Genomic DNA, 24853 nt, shown 5'->3' with positions numbered 1-24853 from the left:
CATGGGTATTGGACCATATGAGCAGATGGTTTTCTCATGCTCCTGGTGGAGAGAGGTCCTCAAGTCCTAGATCCAATGGTTGAGAGTGAAGGCTGCTCTGTGGACTAGTGGTTGGCAGGGTCCTGCTGGTGACTGAGGAGGATGTGTCTGATTTGGCCCACTGTTGCAACATACTCAATATATGGCACAGGCCCAAAACACACTCCAATGAATGAATGGGACCTCTGGCCCATGAGCAGCATTCAGTACGGGACTTCAACATCAGATGGGAATCAGAGGGCAGGCTAGTAGCTGGGTCAGACCCTGGTCATACGGACTGACTATGCATGCCCCAAAGCCTAGACCTGCATACAGGTCAAGGATAGAGAGTTGGAAAGTACAAAGGCACAGGCCAGACCCACCCAGTGTGGCAGAGGTGGGTCCATTAGGCCTCAGCTCTACCCTACCATCCTGGCCAAGGCCCAATTCCCTTCTTTGCTGTTAAGCAAGTGTCTCTGTGTTGGTGTAATACCAGCTTCCTGGTAGAGCTCTCTAGTCTGCTGAAACTTGGGTTTGGTTGCTTTACAACAGCATGGAATTCAGCTCAGATAATAGAGCTGACTCTAGGTGTGCTACATAGGATGGATTCACCTATAAGAGCTGTCACCTTAGAATATACAACTCCCGTGGGAGGCCTAAAGCACTGATGGGAATGACTGTCTGATTATGTGTGTGGCACTAGAGAAATCTCCTAATAGAGAGGGAATGATGTGTCTGAAATGTACTCATGTCCCTAATGGCATGTAAGGACTTGATCCAAATCTTAGCAGAACCTGCTGATACAGGGTCTACTACTTAGTTATTTGGAGTGGGAATGAAGATCGGTTCATCGTCTCCAATGTGGGAGTCTCTTGGTGCATTCAGGAAGAAAGCATCCAGAGAAGGTACTGTGCTCTAGGGGATGCTGCCACCCACCTGCCCTCCCCTGCAGAAGCACACAGCCCTCTATATGCTCCCTTATTCCTTTCCTTACTCCTTAGGCAGATCCCTCCCTCCCCCAGTCCACTGTCGTCCTTTCTGTTCCTTCTCCACTCCTCACCTGCAATGACAAATACAAAATGTTTGCCAGATATAGAATCCCAGACTGTGGCATCAATTGGATAGAAAATACTGACTTAAACAGCAACTTTCCTCTTTGAATGACCATAGGAGACAGGCTAGGATGGTGCCCACTCAGGGCACATGTCCACCACGTAGACCCTGCTCCCTCTGGAGGAAATTACAAATCCGATAGAATCATAAAACCATGGAAACAACAGTAGAAACACAAGATCCAAGGAATATCTGGAGAAGGCAGAGGGTTCATGAAACTTTGGGTTTCCTATCAAGATAAAAATGGGAAAAGAGGGAAAAGCCCCACCTGCATAAAATTCAGAATCCCTGCATCAATGAAAGTGGAGAGCTTTATTCACATACTGTTATTTTTGTTTCATTTTCCCTCAGCACACAGAAGTGGGTTTGAAGGATCTGCTCCACCATGGCAGAGGCTGTTTCAACCCTGGTCCAGCTTGGTGGCATGGGCCATCTGTGGGATAGTGTCCATAGCCTGTGGTTTGGGGACAGGATATCTAGGATACAGGTGAGTCATAAGATTTTTCAAAATCCTCCAGCCCTTTGTTTGGAAGTCAATCATTTATAAGGAAACTCATGCATTTCTGGAAACTCAGAAAATGCAAGCATGAGAGTCTCTATTGCTAGTTTCTCCCCCATTGATCACAGGGGATGAATCAACTCCCATGCAAAGCCAAAATGCCACTGGGCCCAGACAGTTCTGGGGCTACAGCTCCATCTGGTCTGGATTTCTGAGTAGTAATAGGAGAGAAGGGGGAATGAGGGATTAATGGAAGGGAGGGATGGAGGAGGAAAGGAAGAAGGGAGAAAGGAATGAAAAGAGGGAAAGAAGTAGAGAGGAGGGAAACAATGAAGGCAGGTGGAAGGGAAGGAGGGAGATACTGAAGTTCTTGAGCTCCTAAAAGGTGCCAGCTCTGAGTGGGGTGTACTAGTATAGAAATTATCATTAATCATCTCACGTTATTTTAAAAAGCATGCACCAGAAGACAGGTGTCAGGATTCATAGTTCATTGATTCAGATTCTGCCTCCCTGCATATGCTGCCCCTCACTCTGGTTCCTGGAGCAGCTCTTGCCCACTGTAGACTGACTCCATAGGGGTCATGGTCAAGGGGTCAAAGGCTGACCCCAGATCCAGTTCAGCATGGCTCCCTTGGGCCCACGTCTTCATCAGACATGAAGAGTCACCACAGAACTGAAAAACTCAGTTTCCTGCTTTCTTTTGTCCCAATTGTATGTGTTGAATATATGATGATGGGCAACTTATTTAAAACCTCTCCATGCCTCAGTTTGTCCATTTATAAAAAGGGGATACTAATAGTGCTTTGTTCATAGGGTTTCATGAAAAGTGAATGAAATGCTGAATGTGATCCTTTAGCACATGCCTGGCTCCTGTCAGTGCGAGGTAGATGTTAAGTTCATTATTATTGTTATCAATATAGCCTGTTCTCCTTACCTGCCTGCTGGGTTTTCCTTTCTCCTTCCCACTGAGCAGCTTCAGGGAGGTTGACATTTTCCTTCTTTTGACAGCGAGAGTGACTCTCCTCCAATGGGTGGGGAGCCCAGTGCCCAAGGCCCCCAACCCCCTTCCCACATGCTGCCCACTGGCAGGAAGGCCTGCCTGTCTCCATCTTGTGTCTCTGGGTTTAACAACACCAGCTGGGGGCGACTGGCTTTCCTGAGGGGTAGTGACCATGGCCCTTTCTCTGTGAGCAGGTTTGGCCCGGTGCAGTGTGGGCAGTGGCTGCATCTGCTGTTCCTCTCAGTGGTATGCTGTGTTTTCATCACCCAGCCACTGATGGTAAGAAATGTACTATGGTTGATTTCCATTAGCAAGAGACCTGCAAAGAGTGGCTCCATTTTGGTAATGTATCATTTCTTTTTGGGTTGTTTACGGAAGCAATGAGAAGAAACTGCAAGCTAGGACCTATGCTGTTTTATTTAATTCTAACAAAAATCTGATGCAGCTTGGACTACTTTGACTCCCCATTTTATGTTTGAGAAAGCTGAGGCTTATGGAACTGAAGTCTAGTTAAGGGTTGGGCTAGAAATCAAAGGCATTGACTACTAGTGTCTGTGTAACACTAGAAATGGAGTCCTGTTTGGGATTAGAATCAGAAAGAAAGCTTGGTGTGAAACTAAAACAAACTTTGTGCCACTGGTTCTTGAAGTATGTCTTGTTTTTCCTTCTAGATATGTTTCATGGCACTGGGCTATGCTTGGAAAAGAAAAGATGACAATGACTTTTTTACTGAGTCTTTACGAGATGCCACCAAGAATCTGAAAGCTGAATTGGAGCAACTTTCTTCAAACTGTTATATTCCTGACCATGCAAGTAAATTTGAAAAAGTGAGAAAGTTATCTATGCAGCTTTAATAGAGCTTTAGAGATCAACTTTCTGTTCTTATCATACATGTCTGAAATAATTCTTGATATTCATATTTGGTAATATTTTTGAAGAGCCATGGGATGTATTTTAATTTTCTATGATTAATGGTATGCATACACAAAGTAAGGATTTATTTCCTTGCCTTTATCCCAGTTCTGAAGAAATCAGAGCATCATGAAATCAGACATATTTTAAAATATTGAAGCAAATGAAAAATGCAGTTCTTGACCATGATTTTGGAGAACTTTTAGACCATTTGCATTTCTACTGACCCATAGAAAACATTTTTTCTTTCTTTTTTTTCTTTGATCCTCTCCCTCTTCATCCCTTCCTCCCTCTCTCTCTCCCTTCCTCTTTCCCTTCCTTCCAAGTTCAGTTTTGTCTGTTGTGCCTATAGCATCCTCTGGGGGCAGTATGAATGACATAAAGGACTTGTCATCAAGGAAAAAACCCAGGCCCCCATCTCTGCCTCTCCTCAGCTCGCCCCTACTCTGAAAGAAGACCAGGGAGCTATTTGTGTCCAAACCACTATGTCAAATATGTCCATGGCCTCCTCCTCGGCAATCTTTTGGCCTCACCTGGAACTCATGATCATGATGATGATAAATATAGGTTGAGTAGACATTCTGCACTCACCAAATGTGAGCAGTTTGCTTACATTTATTATATTATTTGCCCCTAACGCATCTTATGAAGTAGGTAGCATTATTTTAACCCATTTTAAAGATGAGGAAAATTGAGTCTTGAGGAGCTGACAGGTCTAGGAGCCACACCTCCGATAACCCCTTTCTTCTGCCCTCCTTCCCACTCCATCACATCAGCGTTTGAGAAGCAGCATGAGTCTGGTTTTCCTTACCCTGATTGGATTTCAACTTTCTTCTTCAAAGCCTCCTTTTCCTAATCTGTTTGCCACATGAAGCTAAAACCAAGTGCCACCTGGCCTGACCTCCTTTCCATTATTTCAGCTCAGTAACATTCCTTCCCGTGAGTTCAGCCACGATCTCAATGCTGATATACAAGGCGGCATCTCCAAACTCCCATTGCCACCTCATATGTAAGTCTCAGTAGCACCTCAAAGTCAGTGTGCCCCACACATGTGAGCGCCTCCACCGAGCTGAAGTCCTCTCCAGTGAGCCCAGCAGCAATGCCGTGACCTTCTCAGGGCTCTTGCACTTAGACTTGGAGTAGCACCTGATTCCCCAAAGAGCCCTGTGTACCACTGGCATTCGCAACTTCCTGCTTTCTGTTTCTGTCATTTGTGTCTTTGATAAAAATTTCTTAAAAACTAGGAACTCTCTGAGAGAAAGGTCTGCTTTTAATTTCTTATGATCTCACAAGCCTCTGAACCAGTGCCTGGCTCTGTGCATGTGTCTCAAATGAATAAATGAGTGAATGAGAAAGAAGTGAATGAATACCTTCAATGGATTGATTTTTTTGGCCTACTGTAATGCCCTGACTATAGAAAGCTATACTATGAAAGCAATGATGCTTTTTTTTTTAAAAAAAAGGAAAACAAAGATCATTTCTTACTAAGACTGTGGCTTTTCCATGTTTTGAAGGTCTTCTAAGAGAAAAATACTGTGCAAATACAAAAACTGATTGTTCCTATAATATAGCAGTATTAGACATACCTCTCATGTAAAGCAAATCTTTTTAATGCCCAGCTGCAATCCCTGCCAAAACAGCTTGCCTGAAACATAGCAGAGTTTTAAATGTGGATCTTACCCCTTTCCCTCCCCCAACAACTGGATATATATTACTGGTATAAAGTAACTCTTCATTCCTAAAATACCAGGCACGCTCTTTATTCCCAAAATACCCAGCACAATACATAGCATGGTAGTGACACTTTTCCCTGGCTTAGAAGGAATGCCAAAGACCCTTCTTCTTCCACCAAGCCAGGCTGCTGACTCACAAGGCTCTTGTCTCTGACAGATCTTCGCTGCCCGACAACGAGCACGACGTCTACGCTGGGCCCATCCACCCTCCCCAGCCCACCTCAGGGTCACCAAGGAGAGAATGAGAAAAGAGAGTCGGATGCAGGCTGTTCTGAGGTGGGTGGAAGTGCCCTCCTTGGGTTTGCTCTGGCCCCTCCCCTTTCAGAGAAGGGGTCCTCCAGATTAGACAGGACTGCAATCAATTGTTCAGGAGACTGTACACGTCTCAGAGTGAGGAGGTGGAGGTGGAGGTGGGAGAACTCTCCTTACCCCCAAATCATCCTTTTCAACATGACAAACCATGCTTTCAAGTGCAGAGGATGCAAAGGAACTGTTTTAGAGGCAGAAAACTTGTTTCTGCAATGTTCTAATTATAAGAAATTGGTTAAAAATCTTTACCACTCTGGACCTCAGCTTCTTCCAACATAGAATACATTCACACACCTGATAGGATTGATCCTCACAAATGTACCTTTAGCAAGCCTCCTGGGACTTGTGCTTCTCCAACTGTGATCCAGGAGTGTAAGAAATCATAAAATAAATATGACACCTCCTCCTAGAGTATTGATTTAACTCAATAACAAGTATTTAATTTAAAATGTTTAATATTAAAAATGTGCATGAAACATGGTGCTCAATGCAAAATCGGTATGGCATCTTAAAATAAAACACAAATCTTAAGAAATATCATGCTTCTGGCAAACCTCAGACAAATTTCTCTCAATGGTAAGCCATCCTCCCTCCTCCCATACATTCATGATGGGTGTTGGTTGGAACTACTGCAAAAAGCCTTCCAGAAATACTAGTTGAAACTTTTCTCTACATTCTTAACATTATTTTGGTTTCTTTCAAATCTTTCTAATGTAGCTTGTCAGTGACTTGGAAATTCCTGGTATTTTTCTAAAACTGGTATTGCTAAAGTGTGTAATGAACCACCTCCAACTATTTTTCTTAAAAATTCCTTCATTACAACATGAAGCATTACTAACTCCCCTTTAATATAGAATACATCCTAACATATTCTCTTCCAAGTAGAAAAGCTGTACTAGCGTTAGAATATCAAGTTTAAAGGAAGACTGCAAGAGGAAAATTCTAGGAAGATGGAGCACTGTGACATAGATTTTTTAAATTTGTATTGTGGTAGCATAAATATAACATAAGATTTATCATTTTAATGATTAAAAATCATTGTATACTTAAAAAGTATACAATGTATACTTTGTAAAAGTATACAAAATCTAAAACTGGATGTTTTCATGATACCATATACAAATAAAGATTTAAATGTAAAAAGGAAAACCATACTTAAAAAGTATACAATTCAGTGACATTGATTCCATTTATAGTATTGTGTTACCGTCACCAACATCCGTGACGAAAATGTTTTCTTCACTGCAAATAAAAACTCTGTACCTATTAGGCATGCCTCTCATGTAAAGCAAATCTTTTTAATGGCCCAGCTGCAGTCCCTGCCAGAACAGCTTGCCTGGAACATAGAAGCGTTTCAAAGGGGATCTTACCCCTCCCCCTCCCCCAATATCCTGGTAAGAATAACTCCCCAATCCTTCCTGCCCCCAGCATGGGAACCTCTGATGCCTTCTGTCTCTTTGTACAATCATATAGTAGTGGTCCTTTTGTATCTGACTTATTTTACTCGGTGTAATGTTTTTGAAGTTTATCCTTGCTTTGGGGTTTATCCATGTTTCATGGTTGATTAATATTCTATTATAAGGATATACCACATTCTGCTTATTCATTCATCTGTTAGTATAAGTGAGTTGTTTCTACCTTTCGGCAATTGTGAATATTACCACTGTGAATATCTGAGTGCAAATCTGTTTGAGTTCTTGTGTTCAGTTCCTTTGGAGTAGAGTTACTGGGTCAAATATTTATGCCATGTTTAACTTTTTGAGGAACCACCAAAGAAAAAGCCAGGTAGAAGTTTTAATAGAAAAGAAGACTCACCTCAACACAGCAAATAAGCAAAATTCAATAAAATACTTAAAATAATCTTAAAAAGAAATGCATAAAACATATAAAAACTATAAAACACTTCTACCCCTCTCTGCATGGGACATGACTCCCAGGGGTGTGCACCTTCCTGGCAACGTGGGACAGAGATCCTGGAATGAGTTGAGACTCAGCATCAAGGGATTGAGAAAAACCCTAGAATGAGCAGAGAATTAGCGTCAAGGGATTGAGAGAAACTTCTCGACCAAAAGGAGAAAGAGTGAAATGAGACTAAGTGTTAATGGCTGAGAGATTCCAAACAGAGTCGAGAGGTTATCCTGGAGGTTATTCTTACACATTAAGTAGATATCACCTCGTTGTTCAAGATGTAGTAGAGAGGCTGGAGGGAACTGCCTGAAAATGTAGAGCTGTGTTCCAGTAGCCATGTTTCTTGATGATGATTGAACAATGATATAGCTTTCACAATGAGACTCTGTGAATGTGAAAACCTTGTGTCTGATGCTCCTTTTATCTACCATATCAACAGATGAGTAAAACATATGGAATAAAAATAAATAATAGGGGGAACAAATGTTAAAATAAATTTAGTTTGAAATGCTAGTGATAAATGAAAGGGAGGGGTAAGGGGTATGGTATGTATAATATTTTTTTTTCTGTTATCGTTTTATTTCTTTTTCAGTTGTCTTTTTATTTCTTTTTCTAAGTCACTGCAAATGTTTTAAGAAATAATGAATATGCAACTACATGATGATAGTAAAAATTACTGATTATATATGTAGAATGGAATGATATGTTAATGTTTTTGTTTGTTGTTAATTTTTTAATTAATAAATAAAAAAGGAAAAAAACACTTCTAAAAAGCATAAATGTAAACATAAGCAAATGAAAACATACACCATGTTTTCCTTAAGTTCTCTCTAAAATTAATTTATAAATGTAATGTAATCCCAATAAAATGCCATCAGATTTTTTTTTTTTTTTTTTTTGCTGGTACTGGTCAAATATGAAGTTAGGAAGAACAAACAAGGATAGATGGACGGGCGGGCCGCGGTGGCTCAGCGGGCAAAGTGCTTGCCTGCTATGCCGGAGGACCTCGGTTCGATTCCCGGCCCCAGCCCATGTAACAAAAACGGAGAAACAGAATACAATAAAAACAAGAAAATGTTTAAAAATGTTTCCCTTTCTTCCTTCCTTCCTTCCTTCTATCCTTCCTTCCTTCCTTCTCTCTGTCTTTCCTTTAAAAAAAAAAAAAAAAAAAAAAAAAGAATAGATGGAAAATCCTGAAAGAGTAGAGCAAGAAAATTGGAGTAACCCTACTAGATATGAAATAGACTGAAAAGGCTCTATTAAAAGAGTGTGGTTTTTGGCATGGTTAATATACAGGCCCAAGAAACAGAATACAGAATTCAGAAATAGACCTAAATACAAATGCCAAAATTAGGATGTGGGTAAGGTGGTATCTCAAATCTTTGGGGGAAGAAGGAGTTCTTAGTGGGTGGTATTGGGGTAATTGAATAACCATGTGTAAAAAATCTAAAACTGGATGTTTTCATGATACCATATACAAATTCCAAATGAATAAAGATTAAATGTAAAAAGGAAAATCATATAAGTTCTTAAAGAAAGCATGAGTAAATCCCTCTATAACCTGTAAGGAAAACTTTTCTATATCTTAAAATCTCAGAACAAAAAGGGCAAAGAGAATAAATTTGACTTTATAAAACTTGGTGAAAAAAGCAAAAGCAAACTTGGCTTAAGTAAAAAGCTAAGTAAAAAGACATGTTTAATGTCCCTAATATATAAAGAGCATCAAAAGAGAGGAGGTCAAAGGCCAACAAATCTATAGAACAAGAAATGGGCTAGAGAAATGAACAAACAGCTTAGAGGGAAAAAAAAAAAAAGAAATGTAAACAGTATCCCTTCTTATCACAATAAAAATGCCACAATCCAAAAATTTGACCACATGCTTTTTTGTATTATATCTCTAATACAATGCCAGTTTGAAGTAAAATGGAACAACCCCCACTTGGGGGCATTTGGAAATTTCTCATGCAACGATAGATGCATTCTTCCTTTTACCCAGCATTTCCACTTGTAGAAATCACTTCCAAGACACATTCACATAAACAGAAGAAGACACACACACAAGGCAGTTCATCAGAAGACATATACTCAAGACAATTCACCACAGGATCTTTGTAATAGATCCTGCCTGGAAACAACTCAAATGTCTTTCAGTAGGCGGCTGGAACACAGCAGAGTAGTGTTCACCTATAACAAAGAAAGAGGACCATCTCTACAGATTACCAAAGGAGAGTGCTTCAGGATTTGTTCAGTGCAAGAAACAAGGTGAAGAATGCGCACTGTTATGCTGTCAATCACTCAGCAGAGGAGGATAAGAATGTAAATGTATATGTATCTGCTTATAGTAAATAAAACAGAGGAAAAATAACCCATCCCATTTTAGAAAATAGTTAACTGTGGAGAGAATTACTGAATGTATCTTGTGGGAACATAGGCTCAGTCATGACAGAAACTTTCAACAAATGACTGCCTTATTACTGACAAAGTATGAAGGGTCCAAAAGAATAGGGGCTGAGATTCCCCTTGTGGCCATTTCCTGATGAGGCGCCGTGCTTGGGTCAGGGGCATTGCATGGCAGCTCTGCACACCCAACTTCCTGTGGGAGAGAAAAGGCAACTCTGTGTGGCCAGAAGGCAGGGTATTATATAACCCAGGCGGAGGGAGCATGCCACAGAGAATTCCTGCCCTGATAAACAGCTGGGAATGCTTGTTCCTGGTTTGGGGTTTAAGGTCAAGTCAGGCCATTCCATCAGACCTAATATTTCCCCTGGGCTGCAGGATGGAAACATTAAGACATCAATCAGCACAGGATAAAAAAGGAGGTGAAGTAGGCAAGGGCAGGGAGATGGTCCTTTATGCATGTCCCTTGACTTCCCCAACAGTAACTTTTAGGGGAAAAAAAGGAAATAGCATTTTAAAAGGTTAATATTAAAATTTTTGACTTATTTTGTCATTCCTCTTGTCCTTAAAAACTGGAATTCTTGGTGTGGGAAAAGTAGATACAGGTTTGAATTATTAAAAAAAGCTAAAAAAAATTTCTTGGTCCTGAATTTGAATTGAAAATTCAATTCAATGAATTTGAATGAATTTTATTTGTAAGAATGAAATTTTATTTGTTTTTAAGGGAAAAAAACTATTTTTTTCTAATTCTGTCCATCCAAAACAGGCCTGGAAACAACTCAGGACCAAGGAACATCGGTAGAACCCACATACTGGTCTAAAATACTGTCTTCCATGGTAAAGAACCAGGAATCCTTAGAATTCCTGATTTGAGGCCTAGGGCAGAAAATGTACAAGATAAGCCTGGATCATTTCTTAAGCAAGGAACCACTTAAATGCTACCTAGAGTTATTGCTAAAGTATTCCAGAGCCAGGTTGAAGAGGCTCACATTTGTCAAAGATGGGGTAATTTGGCATCAAATCAAGAATAGTAACCGTAAAAGATTGAAGCACATCAAGTATATTTAAAGCCATGAGTTTGTGATGACACAAAACCATAATTGACTGTAACCTTTAATGGATTAATGAATCTGGAAATTGATCTTTAATAGCTGCCATCATAAAAAAAGAGAGAGGGAGGAAAAAAAAACCCAACCAGATATTTTGTGTCTTCAGATGGAAAATACACCACCTTCTGTGAGGCACTTCTATGGTAGTTTGACGCTGTGATGTACCTAGAAAAGTCCATGTTGTTCTAATCCATTCCTGTGGGTGTAGACCTATTTATTATAAGTGAGATATTTTGATTAAGTTATTTCAATTGAGATATGATCCACCCCATTCAAGATAAGTCTTAATCTGCTAACCGGAGTCCTTTATAAGAGAATGTAATCATACAGAAGCTAAGAGATGAAATTAAGAGAAACTCACAGAGAAGAGGACAAGAGAAGCTGAGAAAGGGAGCCACTGAGCCAGAAGCTGAAAGCAATGAAACTCAGGAAAGAAAAACCAGCAGACATTAGCATGTACCTAGTCATGTGACAGAGGCGCCCCAGATGCTAGTAACCTGTCTTCAGAATCCAGGTAATATCCTGAGGATGCCTTGAGTTGGACGTTTTCATGGCCTAAGGACTATAATTCATAAGTTAATAAATCCCCACTGTGAAAGTCAACCATTTCTGGTATATTACATTTTGGTTGCTTTACCAAACCAAAACAGCAACTCTAGCCAAAAAAAAAAAAAAAAAAAGTCAAATCTTAATCTGATCAAGCTTTTTCTTTTGCCAAATTCTAGTTTACAGTAAGAATATATTAAATAACTCTGTTGGGAAGCAATTAGCAAAATCCAGACTGTGTGAAACTCTCCAATACAAAGAACCAGTTTTCTCAACAAAAATAGATGGAGGTGCTACCTACAGATTAAAAGTGATTTAAGAAGAAAATTAGTTATTAAAATTCATTATATTAACAAACTAAGAAAAAACATATGATCATCTACGTAGATGCAGAAAAACATTTGACAAAATTTGACATCCATTCATGAAAAAAAACTATCAGCAAACTAGAAATGGAAGGGAGCTTCCTTAACCTAATGAAGGGTATCTATGAAAATTCTACACTTATGTCATACTTAATGGCAAGACACTGATTGCTTTATAGATCAGGAACAAGGCAAGTGCCCTTTCTGTTCAACATCATACTAGAAGTCCTAAAGGTATATGGGTTTAAAAGAAAGAACTAAAAGTCTCTATAGGGAGATGACATGATTTATTTATGTAGAAAATCCCAAGAAAACTACAAAAATCTCCTTCAACTAATAAGTGAATTTAGCAAGTTGACAGGATACAAAGTCAATATATACAAACGTCATTTGTGTTACTATATACTAGAAATGAAGTATTAGAATTAAACAGTTTTAAATATCATTGAAAATAGTACTCAGATAAAAATCTCAGAAAAATTGTGCAGGATCTATATGCTGAAAACTGCAAAACACTAATTCAAGAAGATCAAAATAAATGGACTGCTATATTGTGTTCTTGGATTGAAAGAATTGATATTGTTACAATGTTTGTTCTTTCCAATTTGATCTATAGATTCAGTGTAATCCCAAACAGAATCCAGCAAGTCATAGATGTCAACAAGCTGATTCTAAAATTTAAATGAAAAGCAGAATGACCAAAACAATTCTGAAAAAGAAGAAAAGAGTTGAAGGATTCATGCTCTCTGATTTCAAGACTTTCCATATAGTTAGAGTAATCAAAAGAACATGGTATTGGTGAATGAAGAGATGCTTAGATCAAGGGAACGAATATAGGCCCATGCAAATATCGTCAACCAGTTTTTTTCTTAAACTTTTTAATTTCAAATAGTCAACTTATTTTTGACAAAGGCACAAAGTCTATTCAATGCAGAAAGCTGGGTAGACTTCTCAACATTGTTGCTGGGAAAATTGGGTGTCATATGCAAAAAAATGAACCTCAACACATAATTCACAGCTTACATCAAACTTTTCTTTCAGAATGTCCTTCCTTCCAAGGAGATAAAAGCACAGTTTCATTAAAAATGATTTGTTGAATGAAAAACTGTATGCACACAGGTATGTTAGGATGCTACTTTTAAAATTTCTTTCTTGTAGGGACGTTTTCTGGAGCATCCTCCTGCTGCTTCTGCTGTTGATCATAATATATGGGAAATTCTCCCGGGATGAACATTCTCTCAATCAAGCTATCCGAAATGAATTTACAAGGTAGGAAGGTTTGATGGGCTTCTCTAGATCTAGGCCATTGCAGAAGAGTCACCTATTCGTGGCAGGATGCACCCACTGGGAAGCCCTACACCCAGGCTTCCAGGAAAAGGTTGTCTTGACTTGACTTTGTTTCTTTGAGCAAGCCAAATTGTCTTTAACATAGAGACTACCAGAGAGAAAGGGGCACTGGAGACCATCTAATCCACGCACTCTATCCATTTTGCCTTTGTGAGTTTGATGCCCAGAGTAGGTTCTTCATTTAGATCCCACAGCAAGTTGGAGACAGAGTTAGAACCTCTTCTCCTCTGATAAGAAATACAGGAAAGGTCATCAACTTGATTTAGACATTACTCTCCCAGTGTATCCATTTACAGACATGGGAGCTTTGGGCACATTCATAGCATCTCATTTTGATAAATAGTGAAACAATGATATTTCAAGGCACTGTGTTACGTGATGGGCCCAAACAGGGTATTTCTTTTGTGCCAAAGACAGTTTGAGTTCTTCAATCAAAGGCTATTGTTGCAGTTCATGATGACACCCAATTCCCTATAATGTAATACATTCTCAAATTTGCTACCTTTTCTCAATTATTAGGTAGATAATTATTTTAAAAATGGTAGATGTTAGATAGGTAAGCATAGAAAGAATTGAGAAACATAAAGCAGAAAAAATTCCATAACACTTCCACCCAGAGGCAACCACTGATATAAAATTTTGTGTGTCACATTTCTCTAATTCTAAAAAGCTTATTTTCATGTTTTAACATTTCTGAAATTGGGATCTATATTATAATCTGTGTATATCTAGGATAGTATTCTTTTTTTTTTTAACTGAAAAAATGTTATTCAATCAGTGGTTAGACTTTATTTGCTCCTGCCAAAATATTTAGTCTTATAGTTCTTTCAGAAGTTTGGCTTTGAATTCTGGAAACCATGATAGGAATTAATATTGGTTCTTTAATATGGTTTCAGTGGCGGGAAATAAGACAGTTCAGTACTTGCCAAGGTTTACTCTCTCTATCTCAGGAGAATATTTGAGAAAACATTCCTGAAACTTCTCTATGAATGTATTGCCTTTGACTGAGTGATACGATTTGATATAAATTGTTTTTACATCAAAAAATAATGACTGGATTTTTTTTTTGGCAGGGGCAGATAACTGGAAAATCCAGTCAATTTTATTTGCTCCTAAGGTCATATTAACTTTTATGTTCTACATGAGAGAGGGAGATTTTAACAGCCAGATAACGGCTAGCCAATGTCAGATTTATGACCCAGAAATAAAGTAAGGCCTGGATGTCCCATTAAATGAATTTGATTCTCCATTACTCAGTAATACAAGTTTTTATTGCTGAACAATCTGGCAGTGAAATTAGATGGTTCCTGCCTCCCATTTGCAGAAATTTGTTATTTGTATTAATGACCAACTTTCCTCTCTCCCGTCTGTGCAGGCACACAGTTTATACCAGTAGGTGGTGCTGTGTGCAAAACAAAGTGACCATTTATGTAGTTTTTGGAAATGCGAATCTAAATGTGAAAAATTCCTGGTTCTTGCTAGTTTATTTTCTATCTCAAATTTCATAAATCAGCATTATTTGATATATTTTTCATATGAATTGTTTTCTTGTGATATTAAAATCTGAAGCATTACAGCTAAGATAATATTTGTGATATATCTTGTGTTCATCTATAATATGCTCAGATTTAATGACGCAAAGATTGACTTGTCAATCGTGTGTGTCAGACCTCATGTTTCCCACAACAGTGCAAGGACCTCACTACCTCTGGCTGTTCTGACCATCAGGCAGAGGAATTTATGTGTCCTGACTGATAATGGAATATTTTAACTGGATCCTCTCCCTTTCTTTCTATCCTCTCCCCAGTATACAATCCTGAAACATCAACAGTGCTTTAGGATTTGACTATGTACTGATACCCCTGATAGAAGAGCTAAAGCACAGTATTGGGGAAGCAGATGAAACAGAAGTCAGAAACTGGGGTTCTAGCTCTCATTTGGCTGCGTGGTGACTTAGGGCAGGTCCTTTGACTCTGAGCCTTTTTTATCCTGATCTGTAAAGTGAGGGAACTGGGCTACTTGTTTCTTATGTCTTACCAAAAAAAATGACTTTGTTAGTGGATTCCTTCATATTTAAATTTTGTTATTTACATGGTTCTACAGTTAATAAAATCTTCATGAAATTCCAAATCAAACAAAAAAAAAAAGCCACCAAAAATAAAACACACCAAATAAAGCACCAATAAACGATGAAGGTGCTCTATCCAAGCACCTTAAATGGACAATAACTATTAATTTGATCATTTGCATTGCTTACCTAGCTTTGTGGAGCAAGCTTATTTAATTACTCTAATTAGTCCAGACAAGACCAGAATATTCTTGAATTGTTTGGCTCGGGCTCTGCACTTCAAGTTTGTCAAGTATGAGGTGTGAGGTGGATACAGTCTGGGTGTGGAATGTTTTGTTGCTGCATCTCATTTAGTTCTTGACTTAGTTTCTTTAATGTGACCTCACCTGGGAAGCAACTGTTGAAAAGTGGTAATGTTTTACCAAAAGCTGTGAAAACTCAACATGACTTTAAATGTCTATAATACTAGTATTATTTTTTAAAAAGGACCCCCACACAATGTGGAGTATATTATTCTATAATATTCTAAGTTTTTCTGTCAAATGGGACAGACATTTTTAAGGGCAGATTTTCAGAGCTGATGATTAAGAATTGTTGCGCAGAAAAAAATCCCTTCCCCTCCCTCCTTTCCCTCACTTTCTCCCTCCACTTCTCCCTCTCTTTCATTGTTTCTCTTGCTCATCTTTTTCTTTCCTCCGTCTGGGTATGTGAATATTTGCAGAGCTGTGTCTACTTACTTTACCCACCCCCAATCTCTTTCTCCTACATTCTCCTTTCCTTGTGTCTTGCTGCACCCTCATCATACCCTCTGCATGCTTAGGCAGGTTTCCATCCTGCTTTGCATTTGATATGTACTCTAACCTGGTTTTAAAGAAGTGTAATGAATTGGGAACCAGCACGCAATAAAGGGCCTGCCACAGATTAGGCTCTGAAAATATATAAATCCCTGAAGGATCAAATGCAATTAATGTATTACCGGACAAAGGAAGTGGATTTTTTTTTTTTTGCTTGATGCGCTCACACGACCAATTCCTGAGATACTGGAGTTTCAGAGAGAGATAAAGTTTATTAGTAGACCCGAAGTAGGAAATCAGATGGCCCGTCAGCCCAAAATCTGTTTCCCAGAACTACAGTAATTCTGATAGTTTTATTAGAGAAATAGATGGGCAGGATATGTAAAAAAAAATGGTAACCTTAATAGGATAATGAGTGTGATTTTTTAGTGTTATAATGAGGTATAGGTGACTTGTAGGTTAAAGTCTAAGCTACTGCGCATGTCAGGTGGGCCCACTTTGATTAGATCCAGTCTCAGTTATCAAGATACCTTCAGATTTGGGGTGGGTTAGTTTGACACTGACCAACAATCCTAGACATTAGGGGCCGTCTTTCGTGATTACAAGACTCTAAAGTTGAAAAACTGGATGAATGGGTACAAATGAAGGTTAGTCACAAGGTTTTTACAATCACAGGGGCAGAAAATAAGGGCTATGCAATCATTATCAGAGAGCAAGGCAGCTAGATTACAATTCAGTGGTTTCAGGTATTTCCCTCTGTCCACTCCATATACCAAAAAGCAATAAGGAACATCTATACCATAAGTCAGTAATCAGAATCATCTCTTAAATCCAAACATCTTGGTTACAATTGGGTGGCTGAAAATCCCTCAGTAAGGAAAAAGGAAATAAAACCAGATAAAGTAAATTGATTCAGTAGATTTTTATTCTCACATACCATGGAAAGTTTTGAATGCATTTAAATGGTCGGTTAAGGTTATGATTATTTGCTTCGCTTTATTAATCTATTTATTAAGATGTTTCTTGTTCCTCAATTTCTTTCCCTCATGACCTTTAGGTTTTAAAAGGCTCTTAAATCATTTCTAAAAGCTGCCCTCAGTCAGGAATACAATATCTGTTCCACAGGCCTGACTGAGAACACAGTCTCAAGTTGTCTGTAGCTATCGGTGTGCTGGTAAACATTTGACAACTGGCCCTCTGGGGAACAAAAGCAGTGTGTATTGCATCTGCCTGCTAATTTCTGAGGTGTAAATACTCCCACCTTGGCCTATTTAACACATCAATGTGACATCATTGAGCACAGAGTTGAGGGGAGATGAGCTCAATTGGCCCCCAGGAGCTGGTTACGTAAAGCCAGCACCAGCACACCACTGCCTGTGCCAACTTTGCTCACAAGTCTAGAATAATAAAATGATGGCTATCATTTGAGGAACTTGTAGTTGGTCCATTCTTTGGAGTAGTCTGGGTTTGTTTACTGGAACAAGCAGGACAGTTAAAATTGTACGTCCCTGAATGCCTTCAGTTTATATCTTTTTCTAACTTCTTATCACTTTCCAGTAATATGACTGTCACTGAGGAGCATTTCATTCTCCCCTCTTCATGGAGGGAGACCTGGATGAATAGCCATACCAGATGTGTTCTCCAATTGCTGTAAAGATGCCCATGTAGATTAGCTGAGAGATACGTTGCTTGCTTTGAAGAACAGTTCATATTTTCCTGTTTTGATCACCTCCTATCCACCCCATTGGTAAGAAAGGGGTTCCTGTCCTAGGGTTATAGGACTGACCAAACACCAATATGACACAACATTGGGCAGCTGAGATGGACAGCAGGTTATCAGTCACATAGCCCCGGGGAGGGAGACACCATGCACCAGGCAGGAAGTGGAATGAACAGCCAGAGACTGTGGGCAGCAGGCCTTATAGGAACAGGAGGCCAAGTAGCCCCTGACTCCCATGGGATTGGTTTCTTGGAATAATTCTTCTGAAGCCCACTATTTAACTATAAGCAGGTGTTGTGCTTGGTGTGTGTGATGAAAGGGGTTGTTTGCCTAGGGGAACATGTCTATTGGAACAGAGGGTGAAGGAACTTGTGGCTAAGTCCTTTGAGGCCCTCCTGGTTTTGCTAAATGAAGAGTCAGCACAGAATATTGTACTTAACTCTAGGCCTTACCCCACAGTCCCTTTTTTCCTTGGATGGCAACTGGGAGCAAAGTATATGCAGCATTGGCCTGTGAGTGAGGACTTACTGCATTGTTGGAACAAGCTAAAATGAAAAATTTTGTAGCTTGAAGTTATTTCAATGCTTTCTCAAATTAGTCATTTGGTTGAAAAGTGAAGCAGAAATCTAATAAGTATATTACATAAGTCAATTATAAAGAAAATAGACTAACATTTGTTAACTTCTTCTGTGTGCCAGTACAGCATTTCATCTCTGCCTTCTTGTCTAATGCTCATGTCCATCTCAGCTGGCAGGATTTTGTTGTTGTTGTAATTGTCCTATTTGGGGTGGGGACATGGGAAGACAGCTAAGGAAAGCAAGGTTAAATGATATCAACATGCTCAGTAGGCAGTAAGTGACACTGAAGGGACAGGGATTTTGATCTGTTTGACCCAGAGCCGCCTCCTTCCACCCCTTTCCCACTCCTTGCTCTGTGCCTACCCACTGTTTCTAAACATGCTCAGGACATTCTTTTCCCAATGCTTGGCCCTTGCTGTCCTCTGGGCCTCAGATGTCCATAAGACTAGTTCAGTTCCTTCATTACCTGCAGGTCTTTGCAGAAACATCACCTTCTGTTGAAGCATTCCCTGGCTCCTTCAACTAAAATTTCAACCTACTCATTGCACCATTTCCTGTCTGTCTTTCCTGTTTATTTTCCCCCTTAATATTTATTGCTAACACTATGTATATATATATATATATATAAATAAAACTTTTATTTATTGATCTTGATTGCTCATCTCCCCACACAAGGCAGGGGTTTGATTTTTCTGTTTCCCAATGACTGGAGTTGTGCCTAGCACAATCACGTTTGTTGAGTGAATGAGTGAGTGAGTGAGTGAATGAACAAGTGCTTTATCCACTCTACTATAAGGAGCAAAATTAGTTTCAGGGTTTTGTACTTCACACTAAAGATGACTTTGGTTTGAATTCCTACTTAGTCCCTGAGAAGTGTCTCATTTAATTTGAATTAGAGAAAGTTTGACAGGAAAACGTGATTGTTCATGCGCCTAATTGTTTTTTGTAGATGCTTTTGTTTTTGTCCTTGTATGAAGAACAGTTTTTTTTTTTCTTGCCTTAAAAAATTCTAGAAACTCCTTCAGTGGCATGAGCAATGTGGATGATTGGTGGGACTGGAGTTTGACCACATTACTGGATGGCCTGTATGGGGAAAACTCTTCTCACGCTAACCTGCAGCATTCTCAGGTGGATTTTCCACTTTCCTTTTTGCGATACTATCCTCTCAGCAAGGCAGTGTCACAATGGGGTGAAATCGTAAAAAAATGCATTAAGTACAGTGTTACATAGCCCCTAGATCAGGGCTGTCCACGGTAGACACCAGTGGCCAAAAGAGCGTTGTCTTCCTTATCCTGTCCAGAGCCCTTTTGCCCAATCCCATTGCAGTCTCCTTAACTGTACCACATTTCCAGGTTCCTGTACTTACCTAACCCAAGCTACAGGCAGGGGTTATAGTAGGTCAGATGCTCCTCAGGCTAATGGGGAAGAAATGCAAATAAGCAGAAGGTTCTATCTAGTTCAGTACAGAAGGTGCTGAGATGAGGGGAGTATATGGTGTACCTATGGAACAGAGGGACAGCAAATGGCTAAGACCAGGGTGTCATGAAAACTTCCAGAAAGAGGTAAGCCATGTCCCAAGTTCTGAAAGAAACTTTAGGATGATAATGTTTTAGGTTTATAACACATTTAGCCATTTACATTTTTTTCGTTCTCTTAGTCTCTGGCTCTTGAAGGAAAATTCTACCTAATAGGCACTTCAGTAATTGAACAGCAAAAAGCTTCTCCTAATAGCCTATTCAAGGTAAGATACTCTCTTTCTTTTCTTCCTCTAAAAATAAACTGAATTAGAAAAAACTTAGGAGACATTGGAACAGGAAACTGGTAGATTATTCAATCTTCTCTGAGAATTTGGCTCGTGATTCGTAATTTGTCCATGGTGGGGTTGGGGCAGCCCTAAGCCTTTGCCTCCCTTTCCCTTTCACTTGCCCAAAGCATCTTCCCATGGTTGACATTCTGCTTCAAATTTAGTGAGTTCATTCTTTTGCCATTAGAGACCCAGCCTTCTATATGAAACCAGAATATTTTTAAATGCTAAGAGTAGAATACTCACATAATGATTTCTGATGGGGAATGGGTACTCTAAAGATGGACTTTTCCCCAAAATGGGAAAATCTCCAGATTATCCAAGCCACGGGCTGTTATACAATTCAGGAGCTACCCTAAGTAGGTAGACCCTCTTTTTAACCAAGACCATGGGACAGACCTTTGAGGGAACCAGGGTACTGTGTTTTGGAATATCCCATGGGCCCTTGTGCAGCCAGGGTTTGGAAACACAACATGCAAGGTGGACTTTTGAAATTTGGATCTGTTTTCTCTTCTGACTGATGGCTTCTTTTCCAGCTTCTCAGCCCATCATCAGTTCTTACCAAAGACTCTCTTTGTACCTCTTGCCCCAAAATTAGAGGCCTTGAAAGACTCTCCATGATAGACCCAGAGAATCAAAATGTGACCCCAGGAGACCATGGGGTCTGCAGGGAAAGGGACTGTGTGCTGAGCCTGGGCAGAACAAGGTCAGTGTTTTCAGAAATTCAGTGTTCATCAGAGCAGATTCATATCTGCTTCCATAGAGGCACTGGCTCGACCTGTTAGTTATCTCTGCAGCCACATGCAGTCCCCAAGAGGCCTGGAAGACAGACATGCCGCTCCATGGTGATGGAAGCAGAGGCTCCAGGGAGCTACAGCAAAGCTTGTCATTATTGCTAAAGACTAGAAAAGTTGCTTGCCCAAGTTCACACGCATCCTGTGTGGTAGAATTAGAATTGAAAACCAGGTCTTCAGATTCAAGGTGCATAGGAAAGGACAAAGCAGGACATTCTTTTGAAAATGCTTAATTTCACACTAGAAGGTCAGTGGTCATGGAATATTGTAGACATTTATCATGTGCTGACTTTGTGGTAAGCTTTATCTTCACATTACCTCATGAATTACTGACACGATTCTATGAAGTGGTCAAGTTCAAGTTTTGTACTACATTTTACAGGTGAAAGAATTGAAGCTCACAGAGAGGAAAATCACCCCCCAACTTGCAGCCAAGATTTGAAGTCAGGCAGCCTGCACCCTATTCAGTGAAAATCACACAGTTTCCCATTCCCTGCCTCCCTGACTCACTGTGGGCACACACTCCTTTGCAATTGGTTAAGATTATACTAATACAGACTATGTAATGTTGAATGTCTTTAGTTGACAGGGAGCTCTGATGGCTGTTATTGTAATGTATGCCTTTGAGTAATATTTTTTTGAAAAGGAAATTTTATCATTGTTACTATATATAGATTGTTAAAAATAATTTCTTTCAAATGATGTGATCACTCACAGAAATAGAAAAATGGATATTATGGAAATTTGGGAATTTCTCCCTCACGTTTCACCAGTGGGGAAATGGGAGTGTCCCTCCCCCATCTTCAGTGTCCTCTCCACCCCCCCATGATGTCCCACCCTGAGAGAAGGGCAAGGAAAGAGAGACAAGGGGCCATTGAATGGAATCTATAAAGTACAGAAAGGCCCATCTGTCCAGTACTTTGAAGCCAGTGGTTGTTTTTCCTTAAGAATGCTTGCATTAGGCATTCCCGGTGTGGGGCCTGCCAGTTGGATACTTTTGAGGACTTCAAAGCCTTTTCCCTTTGACTCCTTTGACCCCTGCTGCTCAGCAGGCCTGAAGCCCACTCGACCCTGACCCACCTAAGGGCCAACAGATGGATTGATGGAAACACCAGGGCCCTGTCGGTGCACTTTGCCCTCTATAACCCTCCAGCCCAACTCTTCACCAGCGTGTGCCTGAGGGTGGAGATCCTCCCCGCTGGGGGACTCCTTCCCTCCTCCACGGTGGAGTCATTCAGCATCTTTCACAGTGATTCAGCCCTGAGGTTCTACCACAGGCTTCCCGAGGTGAGTACAGGCCAGCGCCTCTGGGCATGGGACTGTCAGGATTCAACCTGAATCAAAATTCAACCTGAATTCAAAATTCAACCTGAATTTTGTGAATTCATAACTCACAAAAGGTGAGAGAACCACACAAACAGAACTTTTAGAAATTCCTTTTATAGGTGCCTTTAAAGGATTCATTTGGCACAGGAAATTGATAATACACACAAATGCGTGCACACACGCACACATGAACTCAAATTTGCACACGCACACACACACATAAAGCATGCACATACATGCACATATGCACACACAGGGTACTTATTCTTTTGATTAGTGCAGAGGAAGGACCGAAAGGGACAGGCATGGTCAGGAGCCCTCCTGGGCAACTGTGTGATGTCCCCACCCCATGGTTTCCAAGAGCACATGGTCCAGCATGAGAAATTTGTCTTCCTCGCACCAGCCACAGAGTGGAGCTCTGTGGAAGCTTGGTGCGTGAAGAGGTACCAAGTTACCCCAAGTGCCTTCTGAAGAGCACATTCATTATCAAACCCTGAGTAGCAAGAAATTAACTTGTATAATAGCCTTTCAAAAGATGAATGGCATGAGAGCCAGCCAGAAGTTTATACCTCCAAAAGATGCTTTATCAGTATTTAGTTTGTTTCTCTTCTCTCCGTCAGCTGGCCTTCCTGGTGCTCACCCTGATCCGCATCTGGTTTCAGCTCTACGTTATGGCTGAGGAGGGCGTCCTCAACTATTGGCAAAAACTCAGCAACTGGCTGGAGGTAGCCTCTCTTGAGGTCATTTCCTTCAAGGGAAATAATAATGATAATGGACTTTCGTGTGAAAAGAGAAAATAATTTTAATAGGAAATAGATTATGCACTAGCTAATTCCTACATTGTTGCAGCTCTGTCTTCTGTACTGTTAACTCCAGAGCAGCTTTAGGAAAAAAAAAGTCTATTTAGCGTTTGTGCCATTAATTTATGATCCAAGTCACAGTGGGATATCAAGGTAGGGGCTTATCTGAATGAACTCTTTTCTGTTTAATGTTTCAGCTCTCTGTGGTTGGAATGACCCTTGCCTACTACACAGCCTCCAGTTATCTCATTATTCTTTCTGAGGAAGCCATTGACCAGATTCACAAAGGACTTTTTCCAATATTTATGGACCTCAGACTTATTGCATCATGGAATCAGGTATGTCAAGGTGATCAGTGCCACAAAAATACAAGCCCCTACACTTGCTGCAAGCCAAAGGAAGAGGTCATGCAAGTTATAGAAGTGGTGAGATGATGGATTCATTTTACATTAAGCATTAATGCCCTGTGCTCTCAAATAAGGGTGACCAGGCAAGGAAGGGGCTAGGATCCTTAGAATGCACTTGGAAGCTGGGAGGACACATATTCTACGTAGAGTAACTCAAGAACATGACATTACTCAAATGACTAGAGGTTATAGGTAAGCACATTGTAGTTCAGCGTGAAGGAAAGAGACTGATGTCACCTGCGTAGATACTTCATGTCTGTTTTCTCTCTGCACCTGACAGCAGTCCTAGAAGTAGGACTTTACAAATGAATAGACCAATGATCCAATAAAGGTCTAGGTCCCACTATAGGAGAAGTCTGGCTTCAAAGCCCATGCTTCTCCCTCCATCCTTCAGGTGGGGATTCATGCATGGAGTGGTCTCCAACTTGGGACAGGGAGGTCTCTGCTGTGAGGAGCAGTACAGATGCACAGATGGAACTGGCAAGTCCCAGTGAGGAATCCCATGGTAAGGGGTGTTCTAAATTTGGGAGGATGATTGGACCAAAAAATGGGTCAGGTCCCATGCCAAGACTCTGACTTTCATTTAATGTATGGAGGTTGAGCCCTCTTACTCAGCTCCCTTGCTATGCTGCCTCCCTCATCCCTCACTTCTCCCAGGACCTCCCTTTTCTACACAGTGGAATGGTGTCAGAGCCCCAAGGCTACCCATAAGCCCAGAATGGCCTCACACCTCCTGGACTGGGTTGGGTCCCAGGAGCACCTAGAAGAAGCTCACCTTGAAGCTGCACAAGGACAAATTATCTTCCTCACCCAGCTCCATCTTGCTCCTGGATGATGTACCAACTTCCTTCTTCCCCTGATTATTCCATCCCTGCCTTCTCTCAACTTCTTCTCTTACTTTGTTCTGCAATCTCCACTCCTTATCCAGCCCTCCCTACCCCTCTTTGTAGACATCCAGGTGGGGCAAAGCCCTTGGTCTTCCACACTTCTTTGCTTCTTCCACCTAAGCTGGGTCACCATATCTTGTTCATTGTTGGCATGTGTGTCCCTTCTTCTCATCTAAGATCATTTCATTCATTGCAAACAATAGAAACCCACCAGCTCAAAGGGAAAGAAACAAGAGCTTGGAGAGAATCCAAACAGGGTTCCAGCTTTGTGAGCCCTTCTTAAGAAAAATAGTATGCAATATCTTTGCAACCATACCAAAACTGTGACCTTAGAGCACATTGTTAGGACTCTTCCAGGGATGGAAGGGGTCTGTGCAAGCACAGAGCTCTGAAGTCAAACTGCACGGTCTATTAACCTT

General features: G+C 40.4%; 1 protein-coding gene across 1 annotated transcript in view; it reads left to right on the top strand.

The window, feature by feature from the left end:
* The window catches only part of PKD1L1 (polycystin 1 like 1, transient receptor potential channel interacting), a 172752-nt gene that overhangs the window by 135482 nt on the left and 12417 nt on the right, over window positions 1-24853 (top strand). The window contains exons 38-49 of the mRNA XM_077157478.1: window positions 1483-1618; window positions 2825-2909; window positions 3302-3457; window positions 5433-5551; window positions 13068-13178; window positions 18651-18659; window positions 19430-19544; window positions 20074-20157; window positions 20757-20926; window positions 22067-22301; window positions 22961-23065; window positions 23338-23478. Coding sequence (XP_077013593.1) covers window positions 1483-1618; window positions 2825-2909; window positions 3302-3457; window positions 5433-5551; window positions 13068-13178; window positions 18651-18659; window positions 19430-19544; window positions 20074-20157; window positions 20757-20926; window positions 22067-22301; window positions 22961-23065; window positions 23338-23478 — 1466 coding nt within the window. The remainder of the gene's footprint in view (window positions 1-1482; window positions 1619-2824; window positions 2910-3301; window positions 3458-5432; window positions 5552-13067; window positions 13179-18650; window positions 18660-19429; window positions 19545-20073; window positions 20158-20756; window positions 20927-22066; window positions 22302-22960; window positions 23066-23337; window positions 23479-24853) is intronic.

Source organism: Tamandua tetradactyla, chromosome 1 (assembly GCF_023851605.1).
Source record: "Tamandua tetradactyla isolate mTamTet1 chromosome 1, mTamTet1.pri, whole genome shotgun sequence".
NCBI lineage: Eukaryota > Metazoa > Chordata > Mammalia > Pilosa > Myrmecophagidae > Tamandua > Tamandua tetradactyla.
This window is presented reverse-complemented; position numbering and strand designations above follow the sequence as displayed.